Genomic DNA, 22,382 nt, shown 5'->3' on the forward strand with positions numbered 1-22,382 from the left:
ACTCACAAAATAAGCATTATCAAATCCTTCTGACTTTATTTGGTTTGTGAACGAGTCGGCGGAATCAAGACGAGGGTTTAAAATGAATGATTCCTACTGTGAAAATGCACCGCATATACAATAGAAATGAATCGCCCCTACAGTGAAAATGAAAGTACATGTATTGTATCATTATTCGATAGTAAACATGATTGGCATAATGAAAGCAGCATAGTGGAATTTAACTCAATATCAACAAACTGAATGACAAAACCTGTTTTAAGTTATAAAAAATTTGTGATTATGTTAAAAGGTATATTTTTCTGAAAATAAAACTTTCCTGCTGCTTATAAATCTCCTGCATGCTCTGTTCGTGAAATATTCTTAACATTTACCAATTTAAGTATTGATTTCACACTTGGATGGCTGTAAGTTGCGATATAATTCCGTCTGTATCTCTGAACTGTATCATGAATGTATCACAACAATACATTCTATATATTATTTCTTATTTTCAATATTCGTCTGTTTAAGTATCATTCTACATCAGAAATGCATGTGATGTAGTTTATAGTTGGATGTTTCTGATATACGTTAACTATGTTTTCTTTAGATTTCAAAGGTTGCATTGCCAGCTATGTTATTTAATAATCATCTTGAAATTCTTAGATATTAATTTCTTTGTTTACTTAGCTACGGTATATGGAAATGGTGTATACTTTGCAAGAGACGCAGCATATTCCGCTAGAGGTACATATTCGCCAAAGGACCATAACAACCAAAGGCATATGTACATGTGTAAAGTCTTAACTGGCGAATACACCCAAGGGAAACAAGGACTGATCGTACCACCGCCAAAAGGAACAAGTCACATTTTGCATGACTGTGTAGTTGATAATCCTGCAGATCCGGCAATATTTGTCATTTTCCACGATACACAAGCATATCCTGAATATTTAGTTCTATTCGAAGGATAACTTTTAGGTCACATTTTAAGAAGTAATATACCATCAATTATGTTTTAATCAAACATACATAACTACTTGTACTCTGTAAATATATTTTTAAAGGACGACACAAGTAGTATAATTCCTATTAAAATTGGGCCAAGTTAACGGTATCTACCTTTTCTGTTTTGTTGTTTCTAGTACAGTTAGAGAAATATTGCATTTTACAAATGTGTGTTTTTTTGGTTTTTTTTTACTTTTTTATTTTTTCATTACTTTGTTTTTGTATGGAAATTACAGAATTGAATATACAAAAAACCAGGTTGCTTGTAAATTATTTCACATAATTCTAGTGTTGATCTGCATAGATTTATAGGTGAATTCTGTTTGGAGATATTTTCCTTTAAGTTAGACATATACTAGTTAGTACCATCAACAAATATTTTGAAGAACGTTTTACATGTTAATTCCAAAGTAAAAAAAAAAATACTTTAAAATCATATTCAACTTTAATTTGGAAAAGAATGTGTCGTTTACCGAAAAACATCTCTAATATTTGTTTGTTGTAAGGACTTTCATCAAGATAGGATAATTAGTGTAATTAGGAATTTAAAAAAAGGGCTGAAAGGGCATACGAAGAAACTGTTTTATAAAAAATATGAAAATTTTGAAAATTGTCATTTTATCACTTAAAAATATTTAATCGTTCAAAGTTTTTATAAATCATATTAACTTTTAAAGGGAGTTTTTGTCTTGTTAAAGTTAAAGCAATTTTTATTATCCGTGCATGGTGGTTAAGTTATATAGAAATTTAGAATAGTTTTCATACATTTTGACCATGATATGAATAATAAATTATAATTTTCCTTAAAATTAGTTAGGCAAACAATGTTAATGTAAAACTCTTTGCACACTATTTTTTTTTATAATCCAATAACTCAATCTGGTAGAACAAAGTTTTCCAATCATTATTTTGTATTATTATTTAACCGTAATACTAGAAAATATTTGACGTCACAGACGAAAAGTGATTGTTTTTCGCAAATATCATTCGGTTAATCGGCGGAAAAATGATTCAGTCGGAATAAAAACGAAACTGGAGTATGCTAAATGCCGATATTTGAACAGCCCGATATCCGTATTTTTCGGTATATCATTTTTATTGCAATGCATTACGATAGGCATCGATATAGAAATGGAATTATTTTATCTGTATATTACTGAGTAATTCATTGTATGCGTGATTTACATTGTCTGTAAATTGTTCAAAGCATAATTCGATTTACGCTACGAACAGTAATGACATAAACGGAATTATTTTGAAGGCGGATTAACCAAACTGTTAAAATGCCTGTACCATGTCAGGAATATGACAGTTGTTTTCCATTCGTTCAATGTGTTTGAGCCTTTGATAGGGACTTTCCGTTTTGAATTTTCCTTAGAGTTCGGTAATTTTTTAATTTTTTTTATTGTACTTGTATTTCGAAGCATAAAAGGTAAAATTAAATGTAATCCCTCATTTTAAGGATTTTTCCTTTATAAATACAAAGATATAGAAAATCTATCAAAAACTTTTGTCAAAATTTTGTATTTTAGGTGACGGCAATGATTAATCTTGAGATTTTCGATTATGGTGTTTCAAGTTACAATCTTGTTTTCCCTCTTCAAATACACATTCGTTCCAAATGGAATTATTTTAGCTTAAATAAAGCTCTTATGTAGTGTGTCCTTCGTTTCAAAATCTAGCCACGAATAAACATACATATAGAACTGTTTCAATTTATTAGTAATATATGACTTTCAGAAAAGTATTAAAGCAGGTTATCATTTCAAATCCGAAATACAAGTTGTTTCTTTCATCATTCTAGTTTATTTGATACTGTTATTATCATTATATATTCAAGTGATTTTATTCTGTATTTTCGCTAGGACGTTTTATGTTGATTTTTGAATGTCGTATTTACTTGTTGAGGGTTTAAAGTATTATCGTATTTGAAGAAATGTGGTTATTTGAGGGTAGAGGGTTCTGAAAATACTGTTACATTGAATTTCCAAGCTTCTGAATAGGGACCAAGACTGAAAACCAAAGTGTGTTTTGCTTTGTGCTTTGTAGAAATACAAGGTCATGGCAGACCTGACCGAAAGTATGAGCTTACTGCCAATTAACGGTAATATCAACTGACAGAGTGATTGAATCACATCTTTAAAATTTATAGCATTGTACAGAAACTTTCTATCAACAAACTGTACCAGACCTTGGATTTGAAAATCGATTAAAATTTAAATGTCTTAGCCCTTTGCAAATCTGCTTGAAGTCAAGACTTGGAGTTTTATTTCAAATATAGCGTATAGCTTACTTCTTTGTTTATTGCTCGGATATGTTTATTTCCTTTCATTTTGATTGCCTTTGTGAGTTTTCACGTTACACATTCCGGCTCCAACGAAATATTGTTTTAGTACATACATAGCACCGTGCATTTATATTGCATCCTCCTCAATATGCAATATTTGCCACAGAAGTTAAGGATTCAATGATTTCATATGTCATAAAAACTTAATCTTCATGCAAATATTCGTCTTATTGATAAAAGAGAATAAAATATAATTGATAATGACGATGATTATTATGATGACGAATTGGTGTTTAACATCCAGTGGCAAATACTACATGCATATCAGGACGATGAATATAAATCCTGCTCTATTTCTAGCTGACTTATTTATATGTGATTTCCAACTTAAATATTCATTCAATTTAATCAAAAAAGATGACAAGAGCAATTGTATGAATAATTTACATAATGTTAGTACAATTCAAACTGATATTGTGATTGTTTTGATGTCACGTTATGTCAGTTACTTTCCTTATTACTCTAGAAACATATTGAAATACAACGAATTATTATAAAGTGTGTAATTCAAACTAATATTGTGATTCACTAGTTTAGAGTGTGTAATTCAAACTAATATTGTGATTCACTAGTTTAGAGTATGTAATTCAAACTAATATTGTGTTATTCAAACTAGTATTGTGATCGACTAGTTTAGAGTGTGTAATTCAAACTATTATTGTGATCGACTAGTTTAGAGTGTGTAATTCAAACTATTATTGTGATCGACTAGTTTAGAGTGTGTAATTCAAACTAATATTGTGATTCACTAGTTTAGAGTATGTAATTCAAACTAATATTGTGTTATTCAAACTAGTATTGTGATCGACTAGTTTAGAGTGTGTAATTCAAACTATTATTGTGATCGACTAGTTTAGAGTGTGTAATTCAAAGTATTATTGTGATCGACTAGTTTAGAGTGTGTAATTCAAACTTTTATTGTGATCGACTAGTTTAGAGTGTGTAATTCAAACTATTATTGTGATTGACTAGTTTAGAGTGTGTATTTCAAACTATTATTGTGATTGACTAGTTTAGAGTGTGTAATTCAAACTATTATTGTGATCGACTATGTAATTCAAACTACTATTGTGATCGACTAGTTTAGAGTGTGTAATTCAAACTATTATTGTGATTGACTAGTTTAGAGTGTGTAATTCAAACTATTATTGTGATAGACTAGTTTAGAGTGTGTAATTCAAACTATTATTGTGATTGAATAATTTAGAGTGCGCAATTCAACCTATTATTCTGATTAACTAATTTAGAGTGTTTAATTCAAACTAATATAAAATTTGTGATTAACTAGTTAATAGACTGTATTTCAAACTGATATTGTGATTGAATAATTTAGAGTTTGTATTTCAAACTATTATTGTGATTGAATAATATATAGTGTGTAATTCAAACTATTATTGTGATTAACTAATTTAGAATGTTTAAATCCGTGTGCGCCAATTTGCGTCTTTTTGCTACACAACTCATTTGCGTCACTAGTTTTTAAAATACATAGTACCATTTGCGCCAACAAAAATACAGTTTTTATCTTTATTTGATACGATTTGAACTCCATGTAAAATCCTTAAAACTCTTATTGACTTTTTGCCTGAGCTGTGAATAGTTTCCTTCTTTTTCTAAAAATGGGTTGTTCGATACATTTCAAATAATTTCTTTCCAAGTCATCCTTTTCAATTTGTAATAACTCCAAACATATGATCTGACTTATACATTTTTTTATGTATACTCACCTTTTTTTTATTTTTCTAAACAACAATGGTCCCATTTATTTCATGAATGATACTTTTAAGGTACTTTAATTTATCTATGAATTATATTTATGATAGTAATGTGTATAGGTAAAATGGCGCATATGAATTCCGTGTATTGGCGCAATTGATACCTTAAAAAACTAATATTTGGCGTAAATGATACATCACAAAAAAAAAAACAAACAAAAAAATAATTAACGCAAAAGGGCAGCTGTCAATTCAAACTTATATATATATTATGATTAAATAATTTAGATTTTGTAATTTAAACTAATATTGTGATTAAATAATTCAAAATAACAATTGTCTAAATTTATTTTAATTGTTTACATAATTATCTAACGAAAATGTCGATAGAATCTTGAATAAAATTATCATCAAGAAGGCTACAGGAGCTGATGGTATTCCAGCAAAAATAGTAAAAAATTGTAAATCTTATATTGCACCACAGCTGACAACTCTTGTAAATTTGTCAATTAAAAATAACTGTTTCCCTGATAAACTAAAAAAAGCCCACGTGACCCCCCTTCATAAAAAGAGTGACCCATTATTAAAAACAAACTATAGACCAGTTAGTGTCTTACCCATGTTTTCTAAAATCTTTGAAAAATATATGAAATTCAACTAACTGTATACTTAGCTAAAAAATTTAATCCTTTTTTGTGTGCATTTAGACGTGGACATGGATGTCAGACCACACTTCTCAGAGTGTTAGAAGATTGGTGTGAAGCTCTTGATAAAAACCAGTGCATTGCAGAGGTATTAATGGATCTTTCTAAGGCTTTTGACTGCCTACCGCACAATATCTTGCTAGATAAATTATCAGCATATGGTGTATCCCCCCATTCAGTTGCTCTTTTAAAGTCCTATTTATCTGATCGTAAACAACAAATAAAAGTCAACAATGTTCTGAGTGGTTGGGCTGACATCCATAGAGGCGTACCACAGGGTTCTATACTAGGGCCATTGTTGTTTAACGTATTTATAAATGATATTTTTCTTTTTGTTAAAAATGGTAGTTTATATAACTATCCAGATGACAATACTTTGTCTTTCTGTACTCCAGATTTTTATTTATTAATTTCAACTTTGGAATCTGAGTAAAAAATACTTATTGAGTGGTTGCGGTGAATAAAATGCAAGCAAATCCCGACAAGTTTCAAGTTTTGGCTGTTGGCAAAAAGACCTTTGAAAAAAAACCATCTAGACATATTCAAAATCCGAAGCTTACATGTGAAAAAACAGTAAAATTATTAGGCATTGAAATTGACTATCAGCTAAATTTTTATGTTCATATCAGCTTAATCTGCAGGAGAGCCTCACAGCAATTAAATGTTTTAAAACGTTTGGGCTCTGTTTTGGATAGACTTAGTAAACTTACTATTTTTCATAGTTTTATTCTGAGTAATTTTAATTTTTGCCCTTTGGCATGGCATTTTTGCACTGAGAGAAATTCCAAAAAACTAGAAAAGGTGTAGGAAAGAGCACTCCGTTTTGTAAACGAGGATTTAAGCAGCTCCTACGAGGACCTCTTACATAAAGCTAAGGTGCCCTCCTTGCATATCAGACGGATGAGAACAATGGCTCTAGAAACTTTCAAGATTATGAACAATATAGCTCATGTGTGCTTACAAAATTTGGTGAGTGTAAAAAAAATCTTAGTATTCTTTCAGGTATGTAAATATTCTGGATGTTCCACAGGTAAAATCAACCCGTTACGGTAAAAAATCTTTCAAATTTGCTGCCGCAACTTTATGGAACAGCCTTCCAAACCATTTCAGGACTGAAAATAGTTTTTCACATTTTAAAAGTCTTTTTCAGTCCTGGAACGGTTTGGAATGTCGCTGTTCTGCTTGCAGATAATTCTTGAGCTTTTTATTATTTATGTTGCTTTGGACTAGTGTTCATGTATTTCTTCACGAATTTTTATATATTAAAATTTTAATTTCTGACACAGATTTCCAGAAATTGGGTAATCAATTCATGTTGAAAATATTCTGTTCTTTGAAATTTCTAGATCTCAAAGCATATATTATAGTTCTAAACTTTTTTATTTGATTTTTATAAAAGTAATCTATTTATTTAAATATTTACCATTTTTTTAATCTAAATTTTAAACTTTTATATAGGTAAACAATGTTTTACTTCATTCTAAACCTGTTGCTTAATTTTTATTGCATGCTATGTGTGTGAGATTCAATTTTGTATTGCAGGTTGTTTATATCTTAGACTGCTTTATGTTATGTATATGTTTATATTCGGTCAAAAACTCCTTAGAGCTTGTGTTGTATATTTAACTCATGCCGAATCAAAATAAATTTTTCTTATCTTATCTTTGTAAATACTTATGGTCCATTAGTGCTATTAACTATTATGGTAAAGATTGACACATCAGTATTTATACAGTTTGACAAAAGTTTATGATAATATGCCTTTTTTAAAAAGGGAAACATTATATTCACTAAGAAAAAAATCGAATGAATAGACATTTATCCTATCATCTCCGAGCAGTTCAGGTTACAAAATATCTTTGCTTCACGTAATGAAAGTTAACGATGAACTATCAATAAATCAAGAATAAAATATACATCTATATATAGTTCAAATAACCGTGTTTACTTTCAAACTTAGTTAACAAGGTTTATGATGTGAAAGGTGAACAGTAAAAGAAATTAACAGGCAAACAGAAAGACAGATTTCTTCTGAATTGACATAAATCTTACATTGCTTTTATTGTTTGTGGTGTGCAGTAGCTTGTTGTTAAATAATGAGTATAGCAATTGAATATGAAAAAAAGGTTTTTCTCAACCCTCTCCCAGATTAAGTGTGTCGCTTCAGCCTTTGATCATGAATTCTAATTTGAAGTTGATTTTGGATTAAAAAAAGGAGAACACACGTGATCAATGATGTCAAAACAAAAATAAAAGGATGATGTATGATTGTCAATGAGACAACGCTCCACCAGGGTCCAAACGACGTAGAGGCAACTATAGGCCACCATATGTTTTGTCGAGTTGCATGAAGCGTTGTTAATGAAAAAAATACATACTTCTGAATCGTTTGCAGAATTAAGTTTCTGGAAATACATGTAAATGGTCTCAATTATGTCATTGACGCAAGAATCAAGTTTCGTGACTCTTTCAAATTTGAATACAAATAACGAGCGAAAATATCTAGATTGTTATATTGCCGTCGAAGCTTAGATAAATCGATGTTTCTGTTTTCATTGCAGTTCAGAATGAATACAAATATTACCTGGTGTAAGATGGATGAATAAAGCTCCAGAAAAATATGTCTCTTATTGTAAAATTTAATCCCATCCCACACAAAATGAGGGGTATATTGGTTTTCCTCAGTACGTGTGAACATTTTTGTCGCTTTGCTACTAACTATAAACCAGAGCTTCTGGATATTTAGTACACAGATTCATATTTGTAAGCTAACCTGTGTAACACATTTTCACATCCGTCACTTATCTGCATCCTGCGCCACTTGTATACAAATTCTTCATATTTAAAAAAGTATAAGTAAAAACAGTTGTGGGTTTTTAAATCGGACTACAAATTAGAGCTTCGTGTAAATTGCTGTTTTCTGATCCGTCACTTGTTTACTTCATATTTGCTACATACATGTATGCTATTTACATCGATTCAAATATAAGATGTGTTTTGCATTTTTCTCAACACTACACATCATGACGTCTTGGGTTGATATCTGGTTTAAAGTTGTATATTGGTAAGCTTAACCGTGATCTTATCTACTTTACTCTTTACTTCCTCATTATTTGGTAAATGAATTTCTTTTCACTGAACATCAAGAGATGTTCACACTATCTTGTGTTCACTGCAGTTCTTAAAATTGACTACATTGCAACTAAGTTCATCAAGTTGTATGCATGAAATTACTGAAATCTCCACTTAACTAAGGAAATGTTAATATATAAATAACACATAGCTGAGAGGGTGATAGAGCAGAGTGTTACCCCGAGAAAACATTGTCAACTGAGGCGAAGCCAAGGTTGACAATGTCTTTTCGAGGGGTAACAATCTGCTCTATCACCCTCTCAGATATGTGTTATTTAATTTATTATACTGAACGTTCTGTTATAACTGTCTATTAAATTTCAAATTCAAAGTAATAAACTATGTTGTCTTGTACATATTAATCATCCGTATTTATTAAAGCGCACACTTGAGCAAGCGTCTCCGTAAAGGGTAATAGAGTATTTGCCATGGGATAGAGTAAATTGTCTCCCTCGTATTAACCAATCAAAATCTGGCATTTTGACATGAAGTATAATAAATCTTATTATCGTTTGATATTTGTAATCTCATCACATTTACTCATATCGTGAAAAAATTTGTTTTTGATTATTTATTGCATACTTACACTACAAACCAGTAAAAGTCTGAAATGGCCTATATCTCTACTCGACTGTACTGATTTTTACTCGACCAGTCTAAATTGGTCTGAAATTTACTTGATAATACTCGACTGTAGTCAGAACCATACTTAACAGTCTGAACTTGTACTCGACCCTTACTCGACCAGTACTTAACCATTTTATACGCGTCTGAACCATGCTCGATCTAGTCTGAACCATGCCCGACCTAGTCTGAACCATACTCGACCTAGTCTGAACTATACTCGACCTAGTTTGAACCATACTCGACCAAGTCTTAACCAACCTAGACCTATTTTTTGTATCTATCTATTGTATTTCATCAATTTAGGAACTGTTTTTAACAACAGTTATTTCCCCTGGCTAGAAATTTGAACAACAATTTGAAATTAAAAATGTATTCAATATAGCATTGAAACCAAAATTTCACAATAAACATAATATAACTTCATCACCATATTCATAAACACTTATATACATACATATATATCACCTTTAAAATTAAAATAAAACAAGCTGATCAAATAATCTCAAAACTGAATTGTGACTAATATTTTCAATGTTATTCAAAATTTTTTGAATGTTTCAGATATATTTTATGGTTCCTGGACAATTTTCACCATTAACTTAAGCCTTGTATAGATTTATGGTGTCAGTTGAGTTTAGTTAATAATGCAGTGAACATTTTTTTTATTAAAATATATATAAAATAGCATATAAACCAACTTAATAAATTTAAATAATGACACCTTTGTTTTGTTAAACCAAGAATTTAATATAATCATGATAATACAACTTCCATAGTAATCCTGTGATAAACTTTTAAAAAAGGAAATGTGTTCCAAAGTTACAGTAAAAATTTATTTCAATTAAATTTAAATAATTTTTGTCAAAATTAAAGACATGGCATACAAGAAGCACTCAAATAAGGTTTAATTACCTCAGTACATGTGTGTTTTACAGGTAAAAAGAAAGCCCTATTTTTCTTAAACGCGTGTATTACTTACCTAGTGAATTCAAAAGGCCTTGCGATTTAAGTTTCACAGGATGTTGCAATTTTTAATGAATGTTATTTAGAATTTAATACTCTCTGACCAGGTGTGATCTTTATCATGAGTTTGCCCCAAGCAGGAGGTATTACTTTATACTTCACCACTTATCAGAAGAACAATTTTATTAATTTCTTAAATTTTTATCCCTTTTTGATATGTATTGTATATAATATATCCCAAATTATAATAATAGATATATTTCTAAAATAAGGTTAAACAATTTCAGTGATTTTGTTGGCTGTTGTTACCTCATTAAAAAGATAATTATATAACTATTGTACATTTTGTGTATGTAACCATGAAACCTATGTCGTTTTTATTTAGGAATTTAGGAAAATTTAAAAAAAAAACACATGCCAAACAAGAAGCACCTTAATAAGGTTTAATTACCCTCAGTATAGGTGTGTTTATAGGTAAAAGAAAATCTTTTTTTAACAAAATTCTAAAACTTTAAAATTAATATAATTAAATTATTATATAAGATAATTTGATTTAACTATCTCTATTCGATAAATCTGAGAATCATGTAAGAATTTAAAAATCTGTTTTTATAATATATCTTTATTTTATTGTGGCAGTTGTCATGTCAGTTAAAAAGAAATTTATTTTAACAGTTAAAATTTAGAAAAAGTAGAGGTTATTTGGTCAAGTATGGTTCAGACTGGTCGAGTATTGTTCAGACCTTTGGTCGAGTATGGCTTAGACTGAAAAAAATAGGTCGAGTACAGGTCGAGAATGGGTTAAGACTGTTTCAGACTGGTCGAGTAATAGTTCAGACTATTTTCAATGGCAAAGATAAGGGTCAAGTACAAATCAGTACAGTCGAGTATGGTTACAAATGTAAGACTGGGGTCGAGTAAGGTTGAGTAAAATTCAGACCAATTCAGACTGGTCGAGTAAAAATCAGTACAGTCGAATACAGATATAGGCCATTTCAGACTTTTACTGGTTTGTAGTGTTATATAACGAAGGGTTAATGTGGTGGTGTGTAATTGAATGGCTATATATACTTAAAATATAATCACCTGATGCAGAGATTACTGGAAAAAATATGATTTCCATATATATTTCCAAGCAGTTTCTTTGTCATATGGCCTTAACTTCAACCGACAATTGCTCGACCAGAACGGAACTTTAACTTTGTCTGTAACTTATAACATGATTGTATACCAAATAACTAATCTTTTGATTCGGCATTACAGACAACGGATATTTTAAACATTTCGTACGTCCAAGAGCTACAATTTGCTCCCAGAAACAAGATTGCGCAACCGGGACGTTACTCGAATTAAATCTTTTTGACTTCTAACTATTATTTCATAACAAATATCTGATGGATAGATTAAAACATTACAAACAAAAGATTGGAAACTTTATCATGGAATAGAAGTTCCTTTATAATATTAGTTCCAAAAGTAAATTTGGAATATTATTTCACGAGGAAGTGATGTAACATTACTTTTTCCTGACGGAATATTGGGTACAGAATATTTGTTCCAACGGGAGCAGATATTATACCATAATGATTGTTCATAACAAAATTCCCTGAGGAACGTCTGTTAGGAGGAACAAATATACGTTGCAAACTGAAATGTAATTGACGGAGTGTGTTAATGCTATTTATCTTTTGTATTACATTGATCGATATTAAAAAGGACATGCTCAAATTATTTAAAGCTAAATTAACCCTTCTACGTGTGCAAGTGCATATTTCCGTTTCAAGTACAAAACCACGTTTTACTTAGTGTTTTGTTTTTACTTCTTATATATTAATGTTTTTGTTCTAAAGAGACTTTGGTGATGATTGCAGTTTTTGTTTTTATAGATGTTGCATTTTTAACATATTTCTATTGTTAAAATACAAATAAAAAATGGCTGAAAGCGAAGTTCGTGTAGAAATTTAATGTAATTGTTCATAATATCGACAGGCTACCGAAATAGATTTTTAAACATGGAAAGAAATATCTTCATTCACATTATTCGGGGACTCTAAAAGTTGGTAATGTGTGTTGTAAATCCATATTTTTGTTTAATATAATATAGAAGGTATATGGAAATCAGCATTTTTGGAGTATTTTGCAATACAAATTTATTTAATATGCATAAAGAATTATAAGTCTCTGTGTACAGTATGAATACTAAATAAATATTGTGTTTCTAGTATTCTAACAAAAACATTGTTCTACAACAAACAATACCGATTGTCAGAGTCACCAATTGTAATATTATTTGTCTCTGCTGAATACATTAACATCGTCGTTTTTTTTGTTGTTGTTTTTTTTTTTTGCTATAATAAAATACAGATTCTACCACTGCATCGAGTGTGATACGATATTTATCCACTCGAGACAGTTTAATTTTTGAATTTAAAACGCAAGACTTGCCGAGCGTTTTAAATATTTAAAATTTAAATGTCGAGAGTGGATAAATATCGTATTACACGAGATTTGGTGGTGGGATCTGTTTCTCTAATGATTTTTATACAATATGCAGCCTATGCAGGCAAACTTATTCCTTCTTTTCGAGTGTTCTTTTTATGTGACATCATCGGGCATGATCGCCTTTTTATGACGTCACAATAGGAAATTCAGAGAAAAGCAAGAAAATTTGACGTCATAATCGAATTTTGACCAATGAATAACTGAGATCAAACAAACCACACGTTGATTAAATACAAATAATCAACAGGTCAGGAAAAGGATATATCGGGTAAGAATTAGAGAAATACAAATATACGATGCTTTTTACGCACGTACGTGTTACGTACTGCAGTATTATCAAACTGGTTAAATGCATAGGTTTCGTTCTTTGAAAAGTACTTTATTTGAACCTTTTCATTGTTTTTTAAACGTAATCGCACTGACATATAACATTTTAAGCCATTGAAATTTTGTTTAATCACTAGATCAAAACCTGGACAACACACAAAAAACCTGGACTGCTCTTAAATAAACACGGACATATAAAAATTAATTTATTCTAAAAATGTCCTTCTCAATTCAATAACAAAAATTTTAATAAAATGTGTGTATATATCTAAGGACATATAGATTCCAAACATACATTCCCTTTGACATTTGCATTGGTACTTGTATAAAAACAGCTTTATTCTATATTTTGGAATAAAAGCATTTTGAAGCTAAATTAAACTTTTAGAACACAAAATAATGTAGGGGTACGTGGTGTTTTCTTTTTATCACCAATACTAAGTTACCGTGTATGATTTTTTATATTAAGTTTAAGCATCTATTTCACGTCTTACAAAAATAGAAGTATGTTTTTGATCATATTGATCATATTCACTCGAAAAAACACGATCCCAGCCGGACATTATTCCTACCATGGGTATGTTGATCGGGCGGCAAGTCGTCCATATGAGTTCACAAATAGAGTCATTGATCAACACGGAATATAGCCAGGCAAACGATACACGACCTTGACCTACTCCTATTTCAATACAGAACACCTGACTATTTATACCACTATGCTGAACATATGCTGTTGCAGATTTATACGACATAATTTATATATCAGGTTCAACAATTTACCTTCAATTTCAGTTTGATTCAGTTGGTTACGTATAATAGGCCATCTTACCACAAACGATCAAAAGCCTTTTCATTGTCAAGAAAAATGACTTGAACATTCGAATTACGTTCTAGATAATAATGAATTGCTTCTTTTAAGGTATAATATATAGCCGGTATCACACCATGTTCTTTTACGAATCCGACCTGAAGTGGATGCGGCATCACACTATTGATATCAGCTAGAAGTTAAAGTTACGACACGATATCTATTTGTATTTGTTTTGTCTTTATTGTTTCCTTTATAAAGAGGTATAGTTATTCCATGTCTAAATGATATAGGTAAGTATTCCTGTTTGAGAATTAAATTGTATAACATACTCAAATGTTTTAATAATGTTCACCATTTCCGTTTTAATGATATAAAAATCTGTAACTAACTAGGTTACAGATTTGTTAATACACCGAAAACAAAGTCGGTTACGGTCAACTTTGCCTGAAGGAACTGAAACCTTTGGTTCTTAAAATTTTTTCCAAATTTATAAACTGACAATTTAAGAGAGGTTTGTTATAAATCATGTCAGTACCGAAGTAAAGAAGAACTGACTACTGAGCTCAGCTGATGATACCCTCGGGGACTGATAGTCAACTGACCAACGCTGTATGGGCCCAGTGCTCAGTAAAAAAATGAAACAAAATTTTAAAATAACATGCATACTTTCTTTTATAAAAACATATTTTTGTTATGAGTTTAATTTTCCATTTCAATTTAATGAAGAAAAAACAAAAGCATCAACATATTTTCTTTAGCTATGAAGTTTTTTTAACCCTAACAAATTCATATTTCCCTCGGGCAATACCCTCGGGAAATATAATTATTACTATAGTACTATGAAAACCATTATCAGAAAGTCGGTATAAAAAAGTGTTCGCAAGTATTGAAATGGGGTAAAAAGAAGTATATATATATTAATTTTACTAAGAACTCAGAAAGTTAATGTAGGCGCGGGTAAGACTCATACCTCTTAATTCTAGATGTAAGGTGAGGTGAATGTTTTGGGTTCCTATCGAATTGATGTTTAACCCGTGCATCCCTTTATGCACTGGCATGGTATCGATGGCTCTACGTACGGGTTGATTTCTTACATAATACAGGAATAAATAACTTTAAAACACCAACCATTCAGTTTGTGTTGGCGGAGCATATTTTTTCTATAAACAAACTTCTTTAAAAACTTTAATAACATACAAACTATTTTTTCTAAAGCATTTTAGAAAAGGAAATTTTCTTAGACATCAGTGTTGTTTATTTTTTTAAGCTAATTTTCAAAAGACACAAACAGTTCTTTTCTTTTCTCTTTTTAACCAAATTAATTGTTTTTCAATGGTCGGTGCCTGACTGCATTTATGAACTTTGTTAATATTCGAGCAAGAAAGAAAGCCACGAAAATATAGAAAACATTTTCTTAGAAATACTTCGAGGCTTCATTTTCGAATTTTCTCTTGAAAATTGGTTTAATGTAAAAGGGTAACTCTTCCTGAATTCTGTATTTTCCCCCATAAAGAATTTAGATTGATAACAGATTTATACATATGGTAGTCTCTTTTACTTTATTCACAGCTTATTTCGACTTAAGGCCTTAATTAATATGACAAATTGACTGCTATAACAATTGCGTATTGCTGACGAATGTAAAATATTGATTACTAGATTTTATATTTATTTTTAGTTGTGGGTTACTGTCTGGGTGACGCATACCCGCCATGTTATGGTTTTTATTTTTTTTGTTTAGGGGTGCATTCAGTTGCACCTTTTTTATTAAAAGAGTCGTTACTTCAAATAAGCTTAATATTTTTAGGAAATACAAAACCTCTTCTCGCAATTCGCGCTTGGTGTAATTGTTTGTTCACTTTTGGCAAAATATGGCCTTAAATTTCAAATAATTCTATAATGAAATATAAAAAGCCACAATTTAGTTCTTGAATCTGTTTTAAACCCCTAAATGCTAAACAAAACCAATCTCCTGATATAGGCTTCGAAGTCAGCGCATTTAGAATTTTTTTTTTAAGGTGAATTGTGTTAAGACCTAAAACATGACGAGAGAGAGAGAGAGAGAGAGAGAGAGAGAGAGAGAGAGAGAGAGAGAGAGAGAGAGAGAGCGCATTTATTTTTCTAGAGATACAACCAATTAAATATTTGAAGAAAAAAAAAGATTATGCATGAAGTAGCTATAAAACGATAAAAAATATATTTTCTCGCTTTAAAATTTCGATTCTCGAAAATTCATCTAACGTTTTGTTTAATATTGATATGTCATTGATTTGAATAGTTCCGTTTTAGTGATATGCAATTATTAAGGGGTCGTCGGATTCGTTTTTTTTCCCGGTAAAATTATAAGTTTGTCTCCATATGTTAGGCTTCTAAAGGACAAAATAAGTTTAACGTCGTGACTGCATCAAGCTGCAAAATCATATTTTTACACACAACACTCACTGACACTTAAATGATTTAGACTGCAAAAACTGAATAATGAGTGACTCTCTATTGTTGCTTACATGTATCTTTAAATCGGAAATGATTTAAATAATTGTTAAACAAAGTTATCAACTTATGTGGATGGAATTTCGATGATTCCTATTAAAAGTACAAAATGCATATTGTTTGCCCCGATATTTAAAACATAAACAATGTTTTAGATTTTAACGAGAGAAATTTATGTATTACGGAAAAATTATTACACCAGGGTTTTCGATATCACAAACTAGTCAAAACATTTACTAAATTTGATCATCGGTATAAGGACATCATTCGTAAATATAACTCAACATGCAGACTTCTTATACGTTCAGGTATTTCACATCCAATTTTTTATGGAAATATTCTTTATAAAGCACAAAAATGTCAGTATTCACCTCTGAAGCTAAAAAAACCTTTAAATAGACTTATTAAGAAGGGATATAGTTACGATACTGTTGTCAGGTCATTAAAGATTGCATGTTTTGGCGTTAATATTGATTCACTTATAGGGTCTTTGCATCGGCACTAAACACATTTATTTAAAAACCAGTTGTTGGCATGACACGGGTTATGTTCTTCTCATATATGTTATGATGGTATGATACTAAACCCCTAACGGGAAGGATTGTGCCTGATATTCATATGATGAAGACATAATCTTTCAATCAGTTTAATTGAAGTCTGGAGCTGGCATGTCAGTTAGTAGTCTGTTGTTATTTATGTATTATTGTCATTTTGTTTATTTTCTTTGGTTACATCTTCTGACATCAGACTCGGACTTCTCTTGAACTGAATTTTAATGTGCGTATTGTTATGCGTTTACTTTTCTACATTGGCTAGAGGTATAGGGGGAGGGTTGAGATCTCATAAACATGTTTAACCCCGCCGCATTTTTGCGCCTGTCCCAAGTCAGGAGCGTCTAGCCTTTGTTAGTCTTGTATTATTTTTAATTTTAGTTTCTTGTGTACAATTTGGAGTTTAGTATGGCGTTCATTATCACTGAACTAGTATATATATTTGTTTAGGGGCCAGCTGAAGGACGCCTCCGGGTGCGGGAATTTCTCGCTGCATTGAAGACCTGTTGGTGACCTTCTGCTGTTGTCTGTTCTATGGTCGGGTTGTTGTCTCTTTGACACATTCCCCATTTCCATTCTCAATTTTATTTCTGTACATTTATAGAGTAATGCTCCATGTATGTTTTAATGATATAATTATGTTTTATAAAAGTTCGTAAAAATCAATACACTTTTAGATAGATTACTACCCTACCCCATTTTGGTCGCATTGCACTATAGTCCACCGAAAAAGTATATATCGGCTTACGATTAAACTTTAAAGTGCATATGATTTAAAATGATAATTGATTCTTTGATATTTGAGAAAATTTGTTTTAGAATGTTTGTATTAAAATTGTCTCTTTTTTATTTATTCATTAGATTCGCTGTACACATACGGCAAAAACTAAAACATATATATAAAAATAAGGAGATGAGGCATGATTGACAATGAGACAACTATCCACCAAAGTTCAAATAAAGTGGATGTAAGTAATTATAGGCAACCATACGGCCTTCGATAATATTCGACTATAAAAGGCCCGACATGGAAATATGAAACAATTCAATTGAGAAAACTAACGGCCTAATTTATAACAAAACAATTTACGAAACACAAATATGACAGACATGAACCAACGGCAACCACTGAACTACAGGCTCCTGACTTGGGACAGGCACATACAGAATGTAGCGGGGTTAACCATGTTTGTGAGCGCTCAACCCTCCCCTAACCTGGGACAGTGGTGTAACAGCACAACAAAAGAACAAACTATATAAAAATAAAAACAGTTGAAAAAGGCTTAACTCATCAGATCGGTACAAAGCAGAAAAAAATCAAACATAAACACAGACCGGACGTAGCAGGGTATTTATCCATCCCTCATCCCTAATATCGTAGTTACTGACAGCTAGTTCAAAGCCAATAACAACTAATAAAAATAAAACACGTATCTAAGACAAAAATATCATTCAGTACACATCTAACATCCCATAGATTTAGTGTAAAGACGTCATTAACAGTCAGAGAAAAACATGACCTTGTGCAATGCCAAAATAAAGGCATCGACAGATTGTAGTATCGGTAAAGTGCATTCAGTATAATCTTAATTTACTGATACATGTAACAAAATTAATATTTATACCAATAAAACAATATTCAAAGATCTAATTAGTGTTGAATTTGTAACCTTTTCGAATTAGTTTATTTAAAGGATTAATAAGTTTACCCGAATTGTACATAAATTTCCGGGCTCGGTAAACATCATCACCGTAAAATTTAGGATGTGCTATTAAGTCTGAAATAAGTTTTTTTAAAGGTACAGTCAAACTTGCAAACCAAATCTTTGTATCTATGGGAATTTAGTATGCTCTCTACAGAAATTAATTCCCCGCAACATTTTTTTCATTCCAATTTAAACCCACTGACTAATGTCTGAAACCAGAGATCTAGACTAAAACAATAACTCTACAATATTACTCCGGCCACTATTGAATGATAATGAGGAGAATATATTAAGTTATTGATTGGATTTGTTATAATATTATGAAAGTATTATATTGACAAATAAGGAAATTAACACTATTTAGCATGAAATTATATTTAACAAGTAAATGTGATGGCAGGAAACGGTCTTTTTTAGATTGAACAATTTCTTGTTTAGATCCAATGACACAGATGTCCAAATTATTAAGTATACGCAAAATTCTAAAATGATATTAAATAGAATGGCCATCTAGGACGTTTTTCTTGTCTAAGAGGTTTCCTTTTGTCTTTTTGGGGTATTTCTATGGGCCGGAAAATTCATAAAACTTCATTATCTCATTAAAAATACTAAACTTAAAAGTCCTGAATTCTATAATGTGATTTTTTTAAAAGTATTATCTACGATGCCGTGTGCACAATGTACATATCGGATGGGAGCATTTTTTGGAACATGGACTATGGATACATTAAACGGAATTTATGTTCAATCATGAAGTTTGTTATTGGAGATATTCAACAGGCATTCATGGTTTGTAAGATGCGTAAATCGGTGACATTTGATCTTTTATCAAAACGGTTAGGCAAATGTGTAATTCGGCAATTTCAGACTGTACTCACTGATACTGGTCATAAATATGCATGCTTTGTGCAAAAATATATACAATAACAGTTTCTTGATGACGTAAATGTATGGTTTTATTAATTTTTGAAAACTGATATTCACCGAAGCCAACATTCAATGAAATCATATATTTACAGAAAAATAAACAGTAACCATATTCCGAGAGAGAGAAAAAAGTAATTAATGACAATTATTTACCAAAACGAATTGTACATCAACATTTAACCATATTTAAACATGTTGAAACGTGACATTTAGCGTTTTGAATATTATTTTTCTACAGTTGTTTTATTCAAAATCAAATTCCTATAGGAAACCTACATAAATAATATCACTATATAGAATAATAAAACATCGATGTCATAAAGTGTGGAAAATATATTCAATTAAATCTTAAAATAATTAATTTTTATATTGTTAAAAAGTTATTTCGTTTTATTCCTTTGGATTGACTTTACACCCTAGCGTTGTTCAGTCTTACATAATTTTTTTATTTTCTTAAATAGAAAAACAAAAACAGGCGTGTTTAAACAGCGGTTGAAAATTTCCACACATTTTGTGTATATGCCAACGGCCGAAGTAAATATCAGTTTTACAATAGACAATTAAACCACATTTACCTCACTTAAAGACAGTAATTGTTTTATTCTTTGCATATTCCGGGAGAGAGAAAATGTATTAAATGACAACTTTTTACAAAAACGAAGTGTGGAATTTTTGAAATCTTTCTCGAAAGACTAGTTTCCTGACAGGTAGGTCAAAACTTCAACTTCTGTGGAAAAAATTCTCCCTCTTTCGTTTTACCATAATTATACATCTAAAAGCATATGACATTTAGCGCGGTGACTATCATTTTTCTTCAGGTAAATATGCTGTCAAATTCAAATTCATATAGAAAACCTATTAAAATATTACCAATATAGAATAATGTTTATTACATGATATACGGTATTGGGCTGCAATATCAATTTATGTACCATGCTCACGTATTGCCACCTTGTGTCGAAAGATGGACTTCAAAAATATTACATAAGCTGAACACAAAGACGCACTATAGGAGCTTGGTTTTATAGATTGTATTGCCTATTATAAGCAATAGCTTAGATACTATGAAATATTTTTAATTATAAATAATTAAAAAAAAAAGATGGTATATTACTGCGGGGAGGATTACTTTCTTAAATTTTGAATATTAACTCTTTTAGCCAATTTGTAATAAACAGTCAATAGATATGAGGATATTGTATATTGAAGTTGTTATTGTGTATGTTATGTCACATACTATATTTATAGTACATTCAGATTAATTTTATACAGAGTTATTTTCATTTCTTATAACAGAGCATTTATAACATTTGTTTCCTATAAGAATAATTATCATTATTTACATCATAAATGTTCAAGCTTTGCAGAATCCAATGAGACAAGAATACGAAAGGCTTAATATACAAACTAAATGAATAACGAACACTTCGTTTATTCAACAAAATGCGAGTACGGAAATCCAAATCAGATTGATATTAGAATAATAACAAAGGAAAAACCGAACGCACCCACAGATGATATCTTGTTTATAAGTATATCATGTATATGATTTAACACAATAACGTTTGCTTAAAGAAATAAAGAAAAAAAAAACAAAACAAAAAAAAAAACAAAAAAAAAACTGTCGAATGTGATACTCAAAAAGCATATATCCGAAACCACAAGGTACATTCCATATACTTTTCATTCATACAAAATTTGTTTAACACATGTCAATCAAACATTCTTCTCCACAAGCAAAATAGAATATCATGTATACATTTATCATAGCATATTCAATGTGTGCAATGATTATAAAACTAGAAACGCAAAGGTGCATATGTCCTCTGAAATTCTTTAAGTAGTTGTGGTTGTCATCTGAACGTTTTGTTCAGGGATCAAATTGCCTCGTTCATTTAAAAAGTAAACATTATGCTTTGCCATTTGACCGTATATGGATTGAATTGAAGGTGTTGTATTAGTCTAATTAATGTACAAATATTTGGTGTCTTCCTTGAAAGTCTAATTTTGATAAAATATTTATATTTTCAAATGCCTAAATAAAATTAATTGAATGGTTATTGTTTTAGTGAATGTGTGTTGTAACAGTTTTAGAACACAATTTGAATATTAGGTAAAAGGTAGTTTGAAGTAGAGACTTTTATAGTACTATTTTGCTCCTTTTAAGGGGCATTAGCTACGAGATATATAAACAAGAGGCTCTTAAGAGCCTGTGTCGCTCACCTGTATCTACTGTGGTTTTGGAAATCATGTAAAATAAGGTTAAAATCATATGGATACCCTAAAAATGATTGAGGCCAAGTTTGGTTTAATTTGGCCCTTTAGTTAAATTAAAAGCAGAAGAAATTTGAAAAAATTTACAAAAATTACCAATAAATTGCAGAAAATAACTTTAAAGGACAATAACTCCAATAAGATGTCAATTGCCAATTTTGGTCATGTTGACTTATTTGTAGATCTTTCTTTGCTTGATATTTGTGCTATATACAGTGTATATCAATCTATAATGATATTCAAGATAATTTACAAAAAACAAAAAAATTCCTCCGCTCCAAAATTTATTTCACCCAGGGCCTGCATAATGCTGAAA

At 30.5% G+C, this 22,382-nt stretch overlaps 1 protein-coding gene across 1 annotated transcript in view; it reads left to right on the forward strand.

Moving 5' to 3' along the window:
• Nucleotides 1-7,417, forward strand: part of LOC127714153 (protein mono-ADP-ribosyltransferase PARP14-like) — a 28,252-nt gene extending 20,835 nt beyond the window's left edge. Inside the window, exon 9 of the mRNA XM_052220168.1 lies at nt 673-7,417. Coding sequence (XP_052076128.1) covers nt 673-956 — 284 coding nt within the window. The 3' untranslated portion in view covers nt 957-7,417. The remainder of the gene's footprint in view (nt 1-672) is intronic.
• Nucleotides 7,418-22,382: the final 14,965 nt, after the last annotated feature.

This window comes from Mytilus californianus, unplaced genomic scaffold (assembly GCF_021869535.1).
Source record: "Mytilus californianus isolate M0D057914Y unplaced genomic scaffold, xbMytCali1.0.p SCAF_9, whole genome shotgun sequence".
Classification (NCBI taxonomy): domain Eukaryota; kingdom Metazoa; phylum Mollusca; class Bivalvia; order Mytilida; family Mytilidae; genus Mytilus; species Mytilus californianus.